Source organism: Myxocyprinus asiaticus, chromosome 37, assembly GCF_019703515.2.
Source record: "Myxocyprinus asiaticus isolate MX2 ecotype Aquarium Trade chromosome 37, UBuf_Myxa_2, whole genome shotgun sequence".
Taxonomy (NCBI): Eukaryota; Metazoa; Chordata; class Actinopteri; order Cypriniformes; family Catostomidae; genus Myxocyprinus; species Myxocyprinus asiaticus.
The window spans coordinates 33,678,503-33,696,681 of NC_059380.1; the positions used below are offsets into that span (position 1 = coordinate 33,678,503).

Genomic DNA, 18,179 nt, shown 5'->3' on the forward strand with positions numbered 1-18,179 from the left:
AAATAATACAAAGTGATACAAATTCTATATGTTATATTAGCAATTATCCCCCACCTCGGCCATCAACATATCTTGGCATTTCTTGATAAATTTGCTCTCAGCTTTGACTATTGTCTGTAGGAACTTCAGGTACTGCACGTGTCTGCCATGGGTCTCTATGCAGTGGACAAAGTGCTGTACTACACGCTCATTCATTTCAGAGCACAGCTGAAAGTTATTCATGAATATGTGCTGCATGGTTAGGGCCTCCAGGATCTACAACCAACACAAAAAGAAGCATCAGTTAGCTCTGTAAGATTTTGTTTATGTTTGTTGTGGATTTGTACTTGTTTATCTGATCTCTATACACTTATGTCAGTAGATGGCATAGTTAATTAGACACAAAAAAGAGGCTGTGAGGGACAGATTAACCCATGGTTACATCAATATCCCACACATTTGAGATCACAATTATTCTTGTCATGATCCCATGATGATTAATTATGAATCCTCATGATGATCTAGAATTTTTCTATCATGTAGCAATATGGAAACTGAGAGAACATCAGTCAGTCTCAACGCCCTATGCCCTTAGACCAACGCTGAGTACAGAGGAACTAAAGTAGAATAGGTACACTGGTTTGTCTTTGCCTCTGAGATGGAGAGCTCACCCCAGGGTTCAGAAACAGGTTGATGTGTTTGTGGAGCAGGGCCTGGTTCTGCTGATTGCCTGCACAGAAGTTCTGAAGAAACTCATGTGCCAATTTCATGATCTCTTCCATTCGTACATCTTCACCCTGTAATGAAGAACATGAATATACCGCTCATTATCACAAACTTCAAAACGTATTCTTTGAGATGAGGGGATTGCATATACCTGTTAGGGCTGGGCGATTAATCCAATTTTATTTTCAATTACGATTTTGGCTTCCAACGATTATGAAAACAAGATAATCGAGATAAAATGACTATAGTGCCACATTCCGTTTTGCAATGAAACACCCCGCCATTATATCTTTAAAGCATCCTTTATTAAATTTCAAATAATAAGGAAGCGGGTTATGAAAAATAACTCTGTATTTCTCTGTGTGGTCAGTGCCGCATCTATGAGTTGCGTGACATGACCGGGGAAGAGATTGAATCTTCTCCCATTTGATGCACACTCTGGCATTGGGGTACTCATCACTCGCGTGCGTTTGCTGCAGCTAGATTATAACGTGATGTCTTGCGACGTAGTGAATCATAATATGTGTCTCACGTTCACTGTGTGTATCTTATCATGAAGACAATCGGCGATACGCAGCTCTATTAAGAAGAGAAAGTTTGTTTTTTGTGAGTTAAAGATGGATCAAAGTGAACATAATGGTGAGAGTGTAGTCTTAGCCCTTTATACACTGGAACAAAATATGTTTTTGATCAGACTTTTTTGGCTTATTTTCCAAAATAATATCTAAAACTCCTTTAAAACAATGTACATTTACTTTAGGAGCTATACTGCTGAAGAAAAAAATGTTATCGGAGAATGCTGAATACAATATTTAATCAGGGCACGACATTAACGCTTGTGGAGGACAAGTGTTTTTTTTGAAGGGGCAAGTGAAAGAGAATTTTACTTGCCCTACCGAACAAGCAGACTGATTAAAACGTCAATAACGAAAAAATAACCAGATATATTTGTGATAGCCTAGGCCTGTGTCACTTATAAGAAAGTTTATATTCTTATTCTGCTGTTGAAAGTAATCAAGAGCACATAATTTTATAATTCGCTAGCGATCTAGTAACAGCTGCGCCCTGTTTGATTGACAAGTGGCATATGTGTGTGTGCCCATTTCTGAACATGCGCGTGTTCCGAAAATGCTCATGCTAATGCACGCCTGAACGGTAAAATACATTGCAAAATTCCGCCAAAATGCCCATCTTGGTGAGGTATTCATGTAAACACAGAGAGTGATGTCTAAAGTGAACGTAAACAGTGGAGAAAAAAGCGGACCTGCTGCTGTCTAGTGTAGTGTGTCATTATAATAATCAAACAACCATAACAAGAAAATGAGAAAACACTCACTGCTTTTGACTGAATAACTTTAGTAGCTTTAAAAAGTATTAATGTATTATAATCATACAGTAAAGACAAGTAGTAGTTTTATGTTGCATTTCATTTTGAATGTTTACTTGAATACTTGATAGCCTACTGCTGTTAAAAACTTTTAAAACTGTTAAGAAAGCACTGAATTTTCTTAATTTGTATTTTTTTTGTTCTATTATTTTGAATCTTTTTCTATTCATTGCTGTTTTTTTATTGTTATTTTATTACTGACTGTTTACTAGTCTTGAATAATTACTTAAGAAATTGATTCTTCCATAATTAGCATATTAGTTAGTTTTATTATTTGTTGCGGTATTAAAGCTGGTATTGAGAATCGTCAAATTTCACTACCAACTACTGAAATTTTGGTATTGTGATAATGTATAGCCTTTATTGTACATGGTAGATCATGCTGCAATAACATGATGAAAAAGTAGATCTCACTCCATAGAAGTGTGAGTGCACCTGCTGTAAATGATGGCGATGGAGGCTTTTCTTTATTTGACAACCATATAATCATATGTAACATAAAATAATTATCACATGACACTAGCCTCCTCCCCTACCCAGTGCAGTTTACATTTCAAGTTCAAGAAAATCCACTGTTAAAGAGACAAGTTATTTTTTAAAGTTCATTAAATGCATGATGTTCCAAAGTCAATGAGTAATCATGTTAAATAATCGGGATCTCAGTATTGACAAAAATAATCGTGATTATGGTTTTTGCCATAATCAAGCAGCCCTAATACCTGTTAATATTTCTGTTAGAGCAAACTCTCAAATGTGAATCATTAAATAATGTCTCACACTCAAATAAGGAGTAGAAGTAGAATAGAAGCCTAGAAATAGAACACCTTCACATTTGGACACAAAACATTTAGAAAATCAGGGCCTGTTTTCACAAAGATTTATATGTTGTTACAAAGAGTTCTCCAAAGAGTGCCTAGCTGAGAATTTCTGCTAAAAACATATTCACAAAACTGAAGTGTTGTAATGGAAAGGTTTAAAAATAATAAAGTGTCTCCATTTCCCACAGTGCATTGCCCTCATCACCTCCATTTGTTTATATACCCTCCAGTTTTGTTCAATGTTGTCAGTTCTTGTCCGTGTTATGCTTGTGTAAGTTTGTTGTTTTGGTTTATGGTACTCTGTATTGTTATATATCGTCTTCATTAAAAAGCCTGCAAACAGATCCATCGCCTCTCACCTCGCCTTCTTCATCTTCTCGACCACAAGTTGTGACAGAAGAACTGACCCAAACAAGATGTATCTGCTGGCAGTTCGCCTCCTCCTCCTCACACAGGAGGATCGTTCACTCGAGGACCATACTCGTGAGTGTTTAGATCTGGCTCACCTAACCCACTACCTAGACGATTGCCTATGCACTTTTTACTATGTCGGACTCAACACCACGACTTAGGCCAAGTTGTCTGGGGAGGGTCCTCGAGGGAACTTCGCCAAATATGTGGAGTGGGTGCTGGTAAACTGTGACTCACCTTTCACCGTCTGCCCTGCTGAGGAAACACCAGCTCCACTGCAGACCCAGAGCCCACCCAACCATCAGCCTTGCCCCCAACGGACCAAGGTGCGAGAGCCGGCACCAACGTCCATCCCAGAGGGCATATTAGTTGAGTTTGAGGGCACTGAGTGGAGCCCCGCCCATACTCTCGCCACTGTGGGTGAGCTGAGCCCAGTCCCTACTAAATAACTTGATGGTTTTGAAATAATCTGTCCCATGAGTTTCCAGTCGCCACTAATCCCATCCAGTTTCCAAGTCTCCTTGCCTCTGCTGTTCACGCCCACCCTACCTCTCCCTCCTCTGCCAAGGCCATCCAATACTTCGGCCCCACCTCCGCAGACTCCCTTCAACCCCTCGACACCTCCCATGGCTCCTCCCTCCTCTGATCAGCCGGTTCCCTTCAAGTCACCGGCTCAACCATCAGCCCCGGTGACCCCACAGACAAGGGGATCTATCTACCCTCCGTCTCTGCCTTCGCCCTCTGAACCCTGGACTCCGCCTTGGCCCTCCGATCCCTCTTCATCACCTCCGCTCTGCGTCCCCTTATCTCCACTGTGGGCTGTCAGCCTAACGGCATCACTGGGGTCCCTCGTCCCTCCAGCTCCACCTTGGTCAGTCGGTCACCTGGCTCCGCCTTCAGCTTCATCAAGGACCTCCTTCCCACCAGCTCTGCCTCGGTCCTCATGCCCACCGGCTCCGCCTCGGTCCTCCGATCCCCCAGCTCCGCCTCGGTCCTCCGAGCCTCCAGCTCCGCCTTGGTCCTCCGAGCCTCCGGCTCTACTCCGGGCACTAGGATCCCCAGTTCCACCCCTCGAGCCTCTCACGGCTCCACCTTCCATGACTCTGCCTTCCACGGCTCCGTCCCCAGAATCTTCCACGGCTCCGCCTTCCACTGCTCCGCCCCCAGAGTCTTCCACGGCTCTGCCTTCCACGGCTCCGCCCCCAAAGTCTTCCCTGGCTCCGCCTTCTATGGCTCCACCTCCCTTGACTCTGTCCCTCAAGCTTTCCATGGCTCCGCCTCTCATGACTCATTCTCCCAGGCCTCCTGATCTTGTCCCTGCCCTGTGGCCTCCTCCCAGGCCTCCTGATCCTGTCCCTGCTCCGTGGCCACCCCCCAGGCCTCCTGACTCTGTCCCAGCCCTGAGGCCGCCCCCCAAACTTCCTGACTCCACCTCTGTCTTTTGGTCACCTGTTTCCTCCTACTTCTCCATCTTTAGGTGCCAGGAGCCCCCTTGTAAATGGGGGGGGGGGGGGTAGGTAATGTCACGTTCTGTCTCCCTCGTGTTTACCCTGGACTCTTATTTTGAAGTTTCTCTCTGGACTCCATTTCCCACAGTGCACTGCCCTCATCACCTCCATTTGTTCCACATCATCCTCACCTGTCTTCAATCCCCTCATTAGTTCTTGTGTGTATATATACCCTCCAGTTTTGTTCGTCTTCATTAAAAAGCCTGCAAATAGATCCATCACACCTCGCCGCCTTCATCTTCTCGACCACAAGTTGTGACAGTGAGCTACTTTTATATTTCAGATTTTGGGTGAATTTTTGCCCAGGGACTGGGATTAGAGCACCACACTAATATAATGGGACTGGGATTACAGTGTCACACTGTTATAATGGGACTGGGATTACAGTGCCACACTGTTATAATGGGACTGGGATTAGAGCACCACACTAATATAATGGGACTGGGAGCAGAGTGCCACACTAATATAATGGGACTGGGATTAGGGAACCACATTATTAGGATAGCAATTGGGTTAGATTACCACATTAATATAATAAGACAGGGATTTGAGTATAAAACTAATATAACTGGACTGGGATTAAAGTAGCACACTAATATAATGGGACTGTGATTAGAGTACCACACTCATGTAATTAGACTGGATTTAGAGTATCATACTTAAATAACTGCACTGGGATAGAAGTACAATACTAATGTAATAGGACTGCTAATTAGAGTATCATTCTCGTATAACAGGTCTGGGTTTAGAGTACCACCCTGAAAAAATATGACTGGGATTTGAGTATCACAATAATATAACAGGATTTGGATTAGAGAATCACATTATCATTATAACAATAGCATTAGAGAATGACACTAATATAACAAGACTGGAATTAGAGTACCACATTATTATGATAACAATTGGATTAGAGCAGGGACTAAAAAATTAATGTTTTTCTTTTCGGTTCATTCTGAGCAAAAAAGCTATTTTTTTTTTCCTGTGTGGTGAATTTATGGGCATAAAAATCATAAGAAACAGTTAATTAACAGTTAAGCATAATTTCATTTACAGATCTGCTTTGGAGTCAAAGCCCAGCAGCATCAAATCTGTATTAATGCATCATATCTAAATTCAGTGAAGACTTGGAAACAACTGAGAAAAGTACTTTTTACCTCTAATAATGTTTTCCTTGTATCTGGATTAGCCGTGCATGTACTGTATATGTAATAATTATACTTAGTTGTTCAAAAGGTCTTCATTCACAGAATGTGACATCCACAATGGGCAATTAGGCAAAGAAATGTTTGATGCAGCAGTTTCCTTCAGGATCAAAGCAGGTTTGAACTGTTTTTTTCAGGCAAAATGAGGTGGTGTAGTTCCAAACATTTATGTGATAAATCCTTTGGCTTCAAGCAAAAATTATCGGAACAAAGTTAACCAGTTATAACCAGTTACCAGCATTTAAAAATAACATATTCTTTCTGGAACAACAGAAAATAACTTGGTTCCGATTTTCAGTTAAATTCTACTTAAAATTTCATTCGTTTTCATTTTTTAATTTCTTTTTTTTAATTTTCGTTCCTTTAACCGCTTTTAGTCCCTGCATTAGAGTACCACACTTACTGTATATAATAACTGAGATTAGAGTACAGTAGACCACCAAAACTGCACCTTCTCATAAGGGATTTGCAGCAGCTCAAGCACTACTGATTGAGCTCCCATGTTCCTCAGCAACCTCTGCTGCTGTTTCTTACTTTTCTTCCCAGACGGTCCTTCTTGTACACACAGTTTACTGAGACGCAGGAGAATCTAGAAGAATTTTGAGAGAGAGTAGAGAAAATGAAGTGAGCGAACACTCTTCAAAGAAGAGCAAACTGCAACTACTGACACATCCAAGTGACCTGCTCCTCTGAGAGCCACAGTTCTTACAGGTCTGTTGCCTCAAGTGCGCAGGAGTGCTTCAGGCAACCCTGCTACAATTTCCTCCACTCGTGCACTTCAGCACTAGCTAATTATATCTACATAAGTCAAGGAGGATAAATAATTTGCTTTGAAGCATTTATGGTGCTTGGCTTCATCAGCTACTTCAGACATTAACTGGGACATTATAAAACATAATGTGCATGTGTGTCAGACACTTTACCTCCTTCACGTCTCTATAATTGTCACTTCCATTTCCGTCTGCCTTTTTTTTGTCGGAGTCCTTCTACAAAATTACCACATAAAGAAAGGCTATATATGAGGTTAACAATATGCCAAATGTACAGTATAATTCAGTTAAAGAAGCCATTCCCAAAAGGTTAATATAGGTTCCACCAAGCTTACAAGATTCAAATTATCTGAACATGTATACATATACTGTAAATGGTTATTATAATAAGTTTTAACCAGGTATTCTATTATTTAAATATTTGTCATCATGAGATTTAGTTTGTTTCATTATTTGTAATTGAAGTTTTTCCCTAGACCAAACTTACAATTAAATTTTGCACTCTAAGAACAATGACAGTTTAGTGGCCTTAAATCATAAATGTTACTACCTTCTTTTTGTGGTCGGACTCTGCAGGAAGTCCTTCCCCTGCGTCCATGCCTTCATCACCCTGTCTCTTATACACCCAGAGCTCTGACTTTTCCACATTTGATCTTAGCTGATCAAGGTCTGATTTGATCTGCTTGTAGTTGTCCACATCCTGACTGGTCACCAGAAGCTGGACCTACAAGGAAAAGAAGCACCAGTTAAAATACAATTAGTTTATGTATGATACTTCAACAACCAGAAGCTGACTACAATTCTCTAAGACCATTACTTGTTTGACTAAACTAGCTTGCAAGGCCACACAACAGCAATTTCATTGTGTGAAATACAGTTTGTGCACACGTGTTGTTACCTGTTTGAAAGTCATGAGCACTTCCTGCCTCTGACTGAAGTGTCTGAAGAGCAGATGCAGAGCTCCTGACACCAGTGGAGGATAGTCGTGCATGGTGAGGTGCAGGAGAACCCTCAGAAAGGTTCTGCCACCATGGTCATCAAGATCAAGTGGTGTGTTCTCCTCACTGAGGTGAGAAAAATCGTGACATACTTATGAACCTAAAACTCACATTTTCAACACTGACAGTCCTCACCTTCCACCAAAGATTCCTTCTGCTTGCTCTTCAATGTTCTCAAAATCCAGAGCTGTGAACCAACAGAAACACTCACATAATAAGAATAATTATTAAGAACAGATGAGTTATGGTCATTAGGCAAGGGTGGAGACCCACCAGGGATGTTGTTAGGCCCGTCTGCATTTGCAGCTGGAACGGCAGCCGTTTGAGTGTTGCTCTCATCAAACTCGCATTTGAAGATGCACAGCAAGCAGGAGATCCTGTAGTCCAGTCGTACATTAAGAATAAACTGAACAACAACAACAACAACAACAAAAAATTTTAAATAGGTAAACATGTAAAACTATAAAGCTACTTTTTACAGTGGGTACCCATCCAGAAAAAGCTTTCAGCTGCCACGATCACTGCATTCATGAATAATTAGCAGCTTTTAAAAGATGTCGTTCCGTAAGTGTTCCTTGTACAAGAGACACATCCCATCATCAGATCAGCATGAGAGCTGTGTTTACTGTCTTTGGACATGGAGACAGACTGTCCTCACTGTAAGGGCAGTGGTAGCTCAGCGGTTAAGGCTCTGGGTTACTGATCAGAAAGTTGGGGGTTCAAGCCCCAGCACTGCCAAGATGCCACTGTTGGGCCCTTGAGCAAGGCCCTTGACCCTATCTTCTCCAGAGGCACTGTATCATGGCTGACCCTGCACTCTGACCCCAGCCTAGCTGGGATATGTGAAAAAAAGAATTTCACTGTATATGTGCAAATGTATAATGTGTGATAAATAAAATTATTATTAATTAATTATAATTATTAGTCTGAAGACACTTCGCTCGCAAATCACCCTCGTTCTGAGGGACGATTCAGCCTCACGCACCCTCCCGCCCGCCTCTTCTGTGATACCCGAGGATTCACATGAGCAGTGTTTCCCACAGGATCTTGTGAGACTATGAGGGGTGGACCTCCGACCCTCTACTGAGGTCCAGGAGCATGCTCTCCCGGAAGAAAATTTTGTACATTTTAAAGTTAAATACTTCCATCTGGTACACTTTGAGAGCAAAATTAAGAGGCTAGTGTTGTGCTCTTGTAAACAATTTTGTGCTCTTAAAGCTGCAGTAGGCAACTTTGAAATAAATAGAATTGTGAGAAACAGCGCCCCCCAGTTCTTCCCCATATACATGATGCTCTTCACACCCAGCCAGGGTTTATTTGACAGCTGTTCACAAACAGAGCCAAGGCCTGCCTCGCCAAAAGCGACTGGCTAAAATTAGCTGGACTGACACTACCCGACCCACAATTTTCACTCAGAGCTAGAGTCTGTGGTGCTAACTAATCTCTCACAGGGTACAAACTAGGGATGTCAGTTTCAGCTTTTTATCTTTTAAAGTTACCTCAGACTGCTAACGACAGCTAGCTAGTGAAGCCGTCAGCAGTGTAACGTTATGCCAATTTAACCTAGTAATGCTAAAGTTAATTTACGTTAATCATCATGATTACGGTGACCATATTTTGGTTTTCTAAAAAGAGGACACCTTTTTGTTTTTCGCCAGGTTGGAATAATAGGGTTCAAAACAGTGTTACTATGAATGCAAACTTTAATACAGTGAAAAAAACACTCTATTAGCATAACATAAATATATATAAATAAAAAAAATTTCCAACATACTTTTGAATGTCCATGTACTAAAATAAAATATTTGATGTCATGAGTGTACCTTCATTTACTATTAGTATTATTTTGAATGGCCATGGAAAATGAAGCAACGTGATAACAATTTTACCTGGTTGCAAAAAGTAGTCAGTTAATTTACCTGATGAACTTTCACCTTTTGCTGACCCTATATGCTTGGCAGTGCTAATGTGTGCTTCTAAATCACTTGCACCTTTATTAGCATCTGACACATAAGTGCCAGCTTTACATGTCACACATTCTGCTTTCCACAGATCTCGACCTGGACGAAAGCATGGGAATTTTTGTTTGGTCATTGTTTCCACTCAGCTGTCATTTGCTGCTACTGTCAAGCTGTTTGATGCCGAACACAACAGCGCTTTGCGTGATCGCGGAGAGATTGACAGGCAGGAATTTGGCCAATAGTTGCTGCAAGCCTCTTATAATTGACCAATTGGTGTGCGAGAAGGCGGGACTTATAAAGAGGGGTTAAAACAATGCAAATATACGCGCACACACAATGAAGTATTAGACCAGATGCACATCATAATGCAACTAAAGCCAAATCCCGGCCGGATGCTTTAAGGTCCGAAAAAGAGTGATTCTAACTTCGGCAGTAATATTATCTGTTTGCTCTTGTACACTGATGATGATAAATTGTGTATGTAGTAGTGTATAAATGCAGTGGATACATTTAATGTTAGTTAACATTACTTACCTCAAAGATTTGTCGTCCTCCTCAACCAAATAACGTTAGACGGATCCAAGAATACTCCAGTGCATATATCTACAAGTGTGTGTGAACACGTGGGTTTACAGCAGCGGGTGAGGAGCTGACTGAACTGACTGGAGCTGACTGGCACGTGAGAAAGAGTGCAAAACACAACTTTTTATTTTATGTTAATATGAGACTGAGAAGTGTAAAAATGTTTTCGGTTCATTATGAGACCGTGGCAGGGCAAATTAGACTGTGATGGGCCGCCAGAATCTAGTCAATTAATGGAAAACACTGCTCGAGGAGGCACGGCGGGGCCGTAAGGTCAAGCAGGATAACTTTGAGGTGGTCCTCGTGGCGGCACACACCCCGCGAGCACCTTAATCTCTACAAAGCGCATGTTTTCCGATACGCTATGTGCGAGATGAGCTCCGGACTTCTGAAAGAGCGGGCGGCCTCATCTCGTTTAGTGGTTCTGATGCTGGGGATAATAATGACAATGTCATGTCTCTCGCTGCATCAGGCGAGTGGTCAATGGATGATGCTGCTGCCACCCCTCCCCCGAGCGAGGGTGAGGAATGTGCACGCGCCACTGACAGGGAGATGATCCACGTCCTTACAAGGGCGGTTGTAGAGCTTCACCTTGAATGGTCTCCCCCAGAGGAACCTGAACCGTTTTGCCTCAATGAATGGTTCCAGCAGTCAAATGGCAGTGTCCCGCAAATCTGCCCCATTCTTACCTGATGTTCATAAAGAACTGTCTAAATCCTTGTGTAGTGACGCCATCCTCTCTAATGTGGATCACGGGGAAGAATATAGCATTGTTCCCTGTCTGTCACTCACTTGACACTGTGTCGATGTAGTGACACTAGGGGTTCGATCTTTAGAGCCCCAATCACCTTTGCTTAAAATAGAAAAGGCCAATGAAAATTGGTGAGTGGAATATGCATGCCACTCTCCGCCCCGGACATACGGGTATAAAAGGAAATGACATGCATCACTCATTCAGATTTTTTCTTCGGAGCCGAATGCTTGTGTGTTCGTCCTCTCACCTATTGCTACGCTGCTGGATTTTTACGCCCCTGGGTGCTTCGGCAGCCTGAGTCTGCGGGTGCTAAAAGAGTATATTCAAAAGAGTATATTTTCTCTAAAAGAGCTCGCGCAAACGCTTACCATCTTTTTAAAGATGTCCTTCCGCTTTTGCGCTACTGGATGTGGCCATTGTCTCTCCCATCCGGATACCCATGAAATCTGACTTGAGTGTCTGGGGCGCCAGCACGCCGAGACGGCTTTTGTGGAAGGGTTGTGTTCTCATTGCGAGAACATGCCCATGATAACGTTGTTGTTGTGACTCACTTCCTTCTTCATGAAGCAAGGAGCCACCGTGGCTGCTACCCAACCCGGTCCGTCCTGGGCTGATGGGCGGCAAGCACCGCGGGCGATCTGGATGTGGACATGGGAGCGTTTCCGCCGGCTCAGCCCCCACGGACCTCCCATCCCCCAGCACGCTCGTTCTGTCTGGACGAGCTGTCGAGCGATGCAGCCAGTCTGCCTCAGGGTGGGTTTAATGTGTGGTTCGTGGTTCGTGGCTCGTGACAAGGATGAGCTTTCGGTCAGAGCATCGGAGGGTGGGCTTCTGCTATCAGAAGTTGACAAATCTTCTGAGCTACCCACAGGAGGTAGAGCACAGGATGAGGCGGATGCTGAGATGACATCCGTGCTTGCCTGGGTGGCTGTGAACATCGGGCTGAAATGGAACCCTCCACCCTGCCCTGAGCGTTCACTGCTGGATGATTGGTTTCTGGGCTCGCAGAGCGACTCACGGCCGTGTCCCGCCCTGGTATCTTTCTTCCCGGAAGTGCACGAGGAGCTAACAAAGTCGTGGAAGGCACCTTTTACTGCCCGTACACCCTTCGCGGGCTCATCCACTCTGACTACCCTCGACGGCAAAGCGGCTAAGGGATATGTCGAGCTTCCCCAGGTAAAGCGCGCCGTAGTGGTGCATCTATGCCAGCAGGGCGCAGCAATCTGGTGCGACCGACCAAGGCTCCCTTCCAAGGCCTGTAAGTTCTCTTCCTCTTTAATGATGAAGGCTTACAAGGCTGCGGGTCAGGCTGCTTCCACCCTGCACGCCATGGCCATTATGCAGGTCCACCAGGCCAAGGCGCAGAAAGATCTGCACAAGGGTAGGACCGAACCAGGGCTGATGCGACCGACTGCGACCGACATCACCTTACATGGCGCTCGCCCTGGGCTGGACGATGTCCACTCTTGTGGTCCAAGAGCGGCACCTGTGGCTCAACCTTGTGGAGATGCGTGACGCCGAGAAAGTCCACTTTCTTGATGCGCCCATCTCCCAAGGGGGGCTTTTTGGCAACACCGTCGAGGATTTCGCCCATCAGTTCTTACACAGGCTTCTGTTAAGGATGTTAACGCAGAAGCACTTCCTGGCATCAGTAGACATCAGGATTGGTTCGTGGCCATCGACCTGAAGGATGCATACTTTCACGTATTGATCCTTCCTTGACACAGACCCTTTCTTTGGTTTGCCTTTGAGGGACGAGCATACCAGTACAAGGTCCTCCCCTTTGGTCTGTCCCCATCTCCTTGCGTCTTTACCAAGTTCGCAGAGGCTGCCGTGGCCCCGCTGAGGGAGCAGGGCATACGCATTCTCAATAATCTCCACGACAGGCTAATCCTAGCTCACTTGCAAGATCTATTGTGCGCACAGGGACCTTGTGCTTCAACACCTCGACCGACTTGTGCTTCAGGTGAACTGGGAGAAGTGCAAGCTCTCCCCTTTGCAGAGCATCTCTTTTCTCGGTATGGAGTTGGACTGTCACTCTCAAAGCACGTCTTACGTCCGAACCCCGAACTGAAGACCTTCAGGCAGAAGGTAGCGGTGCCAGTGAAACAATTTCAGAGGCTCCTGGGGCATACGGCATCCTCGGCGGTGGTTCTCCCCCTCAGGTTGATGCATATGAGACCGCTTTAGCACTGGCTACAGACCCGAGTCCCGAGGTGGGCATGGCACCACCGCACCCGGCGTGCGACCATCATGCCACAGTGCCATCAGACTTTCAGCCCTTGGTCGGACCTGGCATTTCTACGGGCAGGTGTTCCCCTAGAGCAGGTCTCAAGGTGCGTCGTGGTTACGACAGACACCTTGAACTCAGGCTGGGGGGCCGTGTGCAACGGGCAAGCTGTGTCCAATGGCACATCAACTGCTTAGAGTTGCTGGCGGTATTGCTGGCCCTGAGGAGGCTTCAGCCATTGATTCAGGGCAAGCATGTGTTGGTCCGAACTGACAACACAGCGACCATAGTGTACATAAACCGCCAAGGCGGCGTACGCTCGTGTCACATGTCACAACTCGCCCGCCGCCTCCTCCTTTGGAGTCAGCAGACCTTGAAGTCTCTGCGAGCCACTCACCTTCCAGGCGTCCTCAACCGTGCAGCGGACGCGCTCTCACGGCAGGTAATGCTCCGTGGGGAGTGGAGACTCCACCCCCATGTAGTCCAGCTGATTTGGGAGAGATTCGGGGAGGCACAGGTAGACCTGTTCGCCTCCCAAGACTCCTCACACTGTCCCCTGTGGTACTCCCTCTCTGAGGCCCCCCTCAGCATGGATGCCTTGGCGCACAGCTGGCTACACAAGTATGCGTTTCCTCCTGTGAGCCTCACTGCACAGACTCTGTGCAAAGTCAGGGAGGAAGAGCAGCAAGTCCTGTTCATTGTGACGTACTGGCCCAACCGGACTTGGTTCTCGGATCTGGTGCTCCTGACAGTAGCACCTCCCTGGCGCATTCCACTGAGGCAGGACCTTCTCACTCAGTGACCTAGCAGGTCTTCCACCAACGGTGGTAGACACGATCACTCAGGCCAGGGTCCCCTCTACGAGGTGGCTGTATGCCTTGAAGTGGCGTCTTTTCGCTAACTGGTGTTCTTCCTGTGGGGAAGACCCACAGAGGTGTGCCGTCGGGTCTGTGCTGTCTTTCCTTCAGGAAGGGCTGGAGAGACGGCTGTTGCCCTCTACCCTAAAAGTGTACGTGGCTGCCATAGCAGCTCACCATGATACACTGGAAGGGAGACCCTCATGACAGCACAAAATGATCAACAGGTTCCTCAAAGGTGCGAGGAGGTTGAATCCTCCTAGACTGTGCCTGATACCCTCTTGGGATCTCTCTGTGGTCCTACCTGCCCTACAGAGAGCCCCCATTGAGCCCCTGGAGCAGGCTGAGCTCAGCTCTCTGTCCCTGAAGATGGCCTTCTTGGTGGCACTCACTTCCATTAAGAGGGTGGGGGACCTGTAGGCGCTCTCCATTACCAGCGAATGCCTGGAGTTCGGGCCGACACACTCTCACATGATCTTGAGACCCCGGCCCGGTTACGTGCCCAAAGTTCCCACCATTCCTTTTCGGGTCCAGGTGGTGAAACTGCAAGTGCTCCCTTCAGAGGAGGAAGACCCAGCCTTGTCATTGCTGTGCCCAGTTCACACCCTGCACATCTATCTGGACCGCACGCAGAGCTTTATATGCTCGGAGCAGCTCTTTGTCTGTTTTGGAGGACAGCAGAAGGGGAAAGCTGTCTCCAAGCAGAGATTAGCCCATTGGATTGTGGATGCCATTTTCCTCGCATACCAGTCTCAGGACTTGCCATGCCCCTTGGGAGTCCGGGTACACTCCACAAGAGGTGTTGCGTCCTCCTGGGCACTGGCAAGGGGGGTCTCTCTAGCAGACATATGCAGAGCTGTGGGTTGGGCTACACCCAATACCTTTGCAAGGTTTTATAACCTACGCACAGACCCGGTTTCGACCCGAGTGTTACGCGGTAACAGCAGGTAGACCGGGCGGCCGGTTGGGTGTACCACTTGCATTGCACCTTTCCCCCTTTTCAAAGGTGATAATGTGCGCCTTTTTGTCCACAACAGTTCCCCGTACCCGGTGAACTCCGGATGCCTCTTGAATTCTTAAGCACTGTTCGGTGACGAACTCGGCGGAGGAGTAACGCCACCAGGCCCAGTACTTGTGGTATTCCCCTTTTTCAGGTGAGCCTGTGTGCTTGGGCTCAGTGCTCCATGCGTGGTGATTCCCTCTTGGTAATCCCGTATGATGAGTTTCCACTGTTCGTATTCCCCTTAGGTGAACCCTGTGTTTCCCCTCATCAGAGCTTTCTCTGCCTCGGCCAATGTCCTCCTGTGGTATCATTCCATATGTGAACTTCCCCATTGGTAAGTCCATGTGAGGTATGCTCCACATGTTAACCTCCCTCCAGCAGGATGTGGTCTCCATAGTGCTCTCCTTCCTGGAGAGGGTAGAGCACTTCCCAGTGCTACTCTAGAAAGTGCTTGGCAGGAGATTGCTTAACAGCAAATTAAGAAAGGCACCGCTGGTAGCCTAATTGGGTAAGAACCTCCTCCCCCCTTAACGGGACTAGGGAGACACCTTACCTAACTCGCTTTAAGGTCACAACGTGGTTGAGGCATGCAGCAGCTTGCCCGTGTCCACTCTTCCATATCTCGTGACACGGTTCAGCGCCTGCTGCGTTTCCTATAGGAACCCCTAGTGTCACTACATCGACACAACGTCGAGTGAGTGACAGACAGGGAATGTCTTGGTTACTGATGTAACCTCTGTTCCCTGATGGAGGGAACGAGATGTTGTGTCCCTCCTGCCGCGGCGCTGAACCAGCTGCTGACATGGCCGGGACTCTCTATCGGCTCCTCAGCATAAATCTGAATGAGTGATGCACGCCATCTCCTTTTATACCCGTATATCCAGGGCAGAGAATGGCATGCAAATTGCACTCGCCAGTTTTCATTGGCCTTTTCTATTTTAAGCAAAGGTGATTGGGGCTCTCAAGATCGAACCCCTAATATCACTACATCGACACAACGTCTCGTTCCCTCCATCAGGGAACAGAGGTTACATCAGTAACCAAGGTGTTCTCTTAGGAAGGTCGACGTCTGGAGAACATCGACATTCAAAAGTAAAACAATGAAGGCTTTGAATCCGAGCACTGACATCCCCTGCCAGGCCTTGACACAGGTGTATGCAAAACAAACCAAAACACTTCTCTTTAAAGTATAATAAGGTTTATTGATGCAGTAATATCAATTAATAACTTCTGACTTCCAACAACAAACTAAACAGTAACATGATTAGATATGGTAACAAAATAAGCCTATAATACATGAAAGGAAGGTATTGTGTGTGTGAATGGGTGTGTGTGAGTGTGCGTGTGTGAAAGGAATGACGTGCAAAAAATCCGGCCAGAGAATATGGCCGCAAATATGGGTGGAGAGAAGCTGTTTAACAGCATCTGCCTGTTTAGCGCATGTCTCCGCTTGTATGATAACTTGGGGACAAAGCTGAGCTTTATCGCCAAGTTATCTACTAGCCAAATGTGTGTGCGGGTTTGTTTGTGAGGGGTCACGTGTGTGCGGTTAGTACGAGAGAGAGAGAGAGAACAGATTGACGGCACCGAAGCTGGTTTCGCGATCGTGGGAGAGAAAGCAGCTGTTAGTTTATCACTCAGAGACGTGGTGAACAGCTCATAAACCATCCCGTGGTCTTTAGTTCTTTAATGGATAAACTCAGTGTGCCGGTCTCACCCGCGATGGCGGAAATACACAACAGTCCAACGTGGTTGGACTACAACACAGTGAATCTCAATTGTGATAACAGAAAGTTACAGTAATACCTTGAGTATTATTAGCAGCAATGAGTGGACTCGGCGGTACATAAACTGTACAAGCAATAACATTGATACACAAGAATAACACACTATAATAATCTATCTCTGCCCAGACGTAAACCTCTTACTTGAATCACATGAGGATGTGGGTAGAATGTGGGTTCATCCGTCGTTTGACTCCGACTCGGTTCCTAGAGGCTCGGGTGATGATGGGTGGCCGTTTCCTCGCTCTATCGGTGGTGGTACGGCTGCTGATTCTCGGTGGGCTGGCAGAGAAATCAGTGAATTCAACTCGGTTGAAGAGGGAAGAGAAATCTTCTTCACTTCTGCAGGCAAGCAGGTGAAGATGCAGTTTACTCTGTTAGCGTGTTCGGTGGAACACGGAGAAATCTTAACTCGTACAGCGAGATTAAGATTGTATGGCCACAGTTCCAAGTCATACAGTACTTTCTTGTGCAAAGAGGCTACACCTGAGAGCAGCAGAGCTATGTCTAGGCATGGCACGCAACGTCGCAGGAAGCAACACCCAGAAGGATCTCAGAGGTTTTTCTACTCCCGATGACATCATGGTTGAGGGCGCGTTCTGTTGTGTGCCTCATCCAATGGGAGTTGAGAGTTCAATCCTTCAGAATTTTACACATAGGTGTAAAGTGAGCAAGGTTTCATGGGATTTGTAGTCTGTTTTGGAATCCCTTTGTTTGATTTTGGCGTGGTTGTTATCAGTAAGCCTTTATTACTGTATGTAGGCCTGCCTTTGTCTTATATCTGAATACATGAGGCCCAACAGTGGCGACAAAAGTCCGCACCTGTGGAAAAAGCTTACTCAGCGACAGGACAAGCTGGATCAGCACGCCACGCAATGGCGGTGCTCCAGGTATTTCAAGCCATGCTCCTCAGGCAAATGTATGAGCACGGCTTCGATCCAGAGACATTCAAAGAGCTCCACACAGCTACAGACTTAGCGCTGCAAGCCACGAAAATCACTGTGCAGGCCATTGGCAAGTCCATGGGCAACCTGGCAGTCCTGGATCGACATATATAAAGCAAAAAATGACAAATATTGGTCTGTTTCTCACCCACATCATATCACTTCTGAAGACATAGATTTAACCACTGAAGTCTTATGGATTACCTTTATACTGCCTTTATGTGCTTTTTGGAGCATCAGAATTTTGGCCTACATAGCTAAA

At 45.9% G+C, this 18,179-nt stretch overlaps 1 protein-coding gene across 1 annotated transcript in view; it reads right to left on the reverse strand.

The window, feature by feature from the left end:
- The window catches only part of LOC127428308 (inositol 1,4,5-trisphosphate receptor type 1-like), a 373,744-nt gene that overhangs the window by 182,831 nt on the left and 172,734 nt on the right, over positions 1-18,179 (reverse strand). The window contains exons 26-33 of the mRNA XM_051676597.1: positions 8,076-8,208; positions 7,938-7,989; positions 7,703-7,868; positions 7,355-7,528; positions 6,958-7,020; positions 6,486-6,623; positions 651-776; positions 55-255 (exon numbers count right to left, since the gene is read on the reverse strand). Of these exons, the coding sequence (XP_051532557.1) occupies positions 55-255; positions 651-776; positions 6,486-6,623; positions 6,958-7,020; positions 7,355-7,528; positions 7,703-7,868; positions 7,938-7,989; positions 8,076-8,208 (1,053 nt within the window). The remainder of the gene's footprint in view (positions 1-54; positions 256-650; positions 777-6,485; positions 6,624-6,957; positions 7,021-7,354; positions 7,529-7,702; positions 7,869-7,937; positions 7,990-8,075; positions 8,209-18,179) is intronic.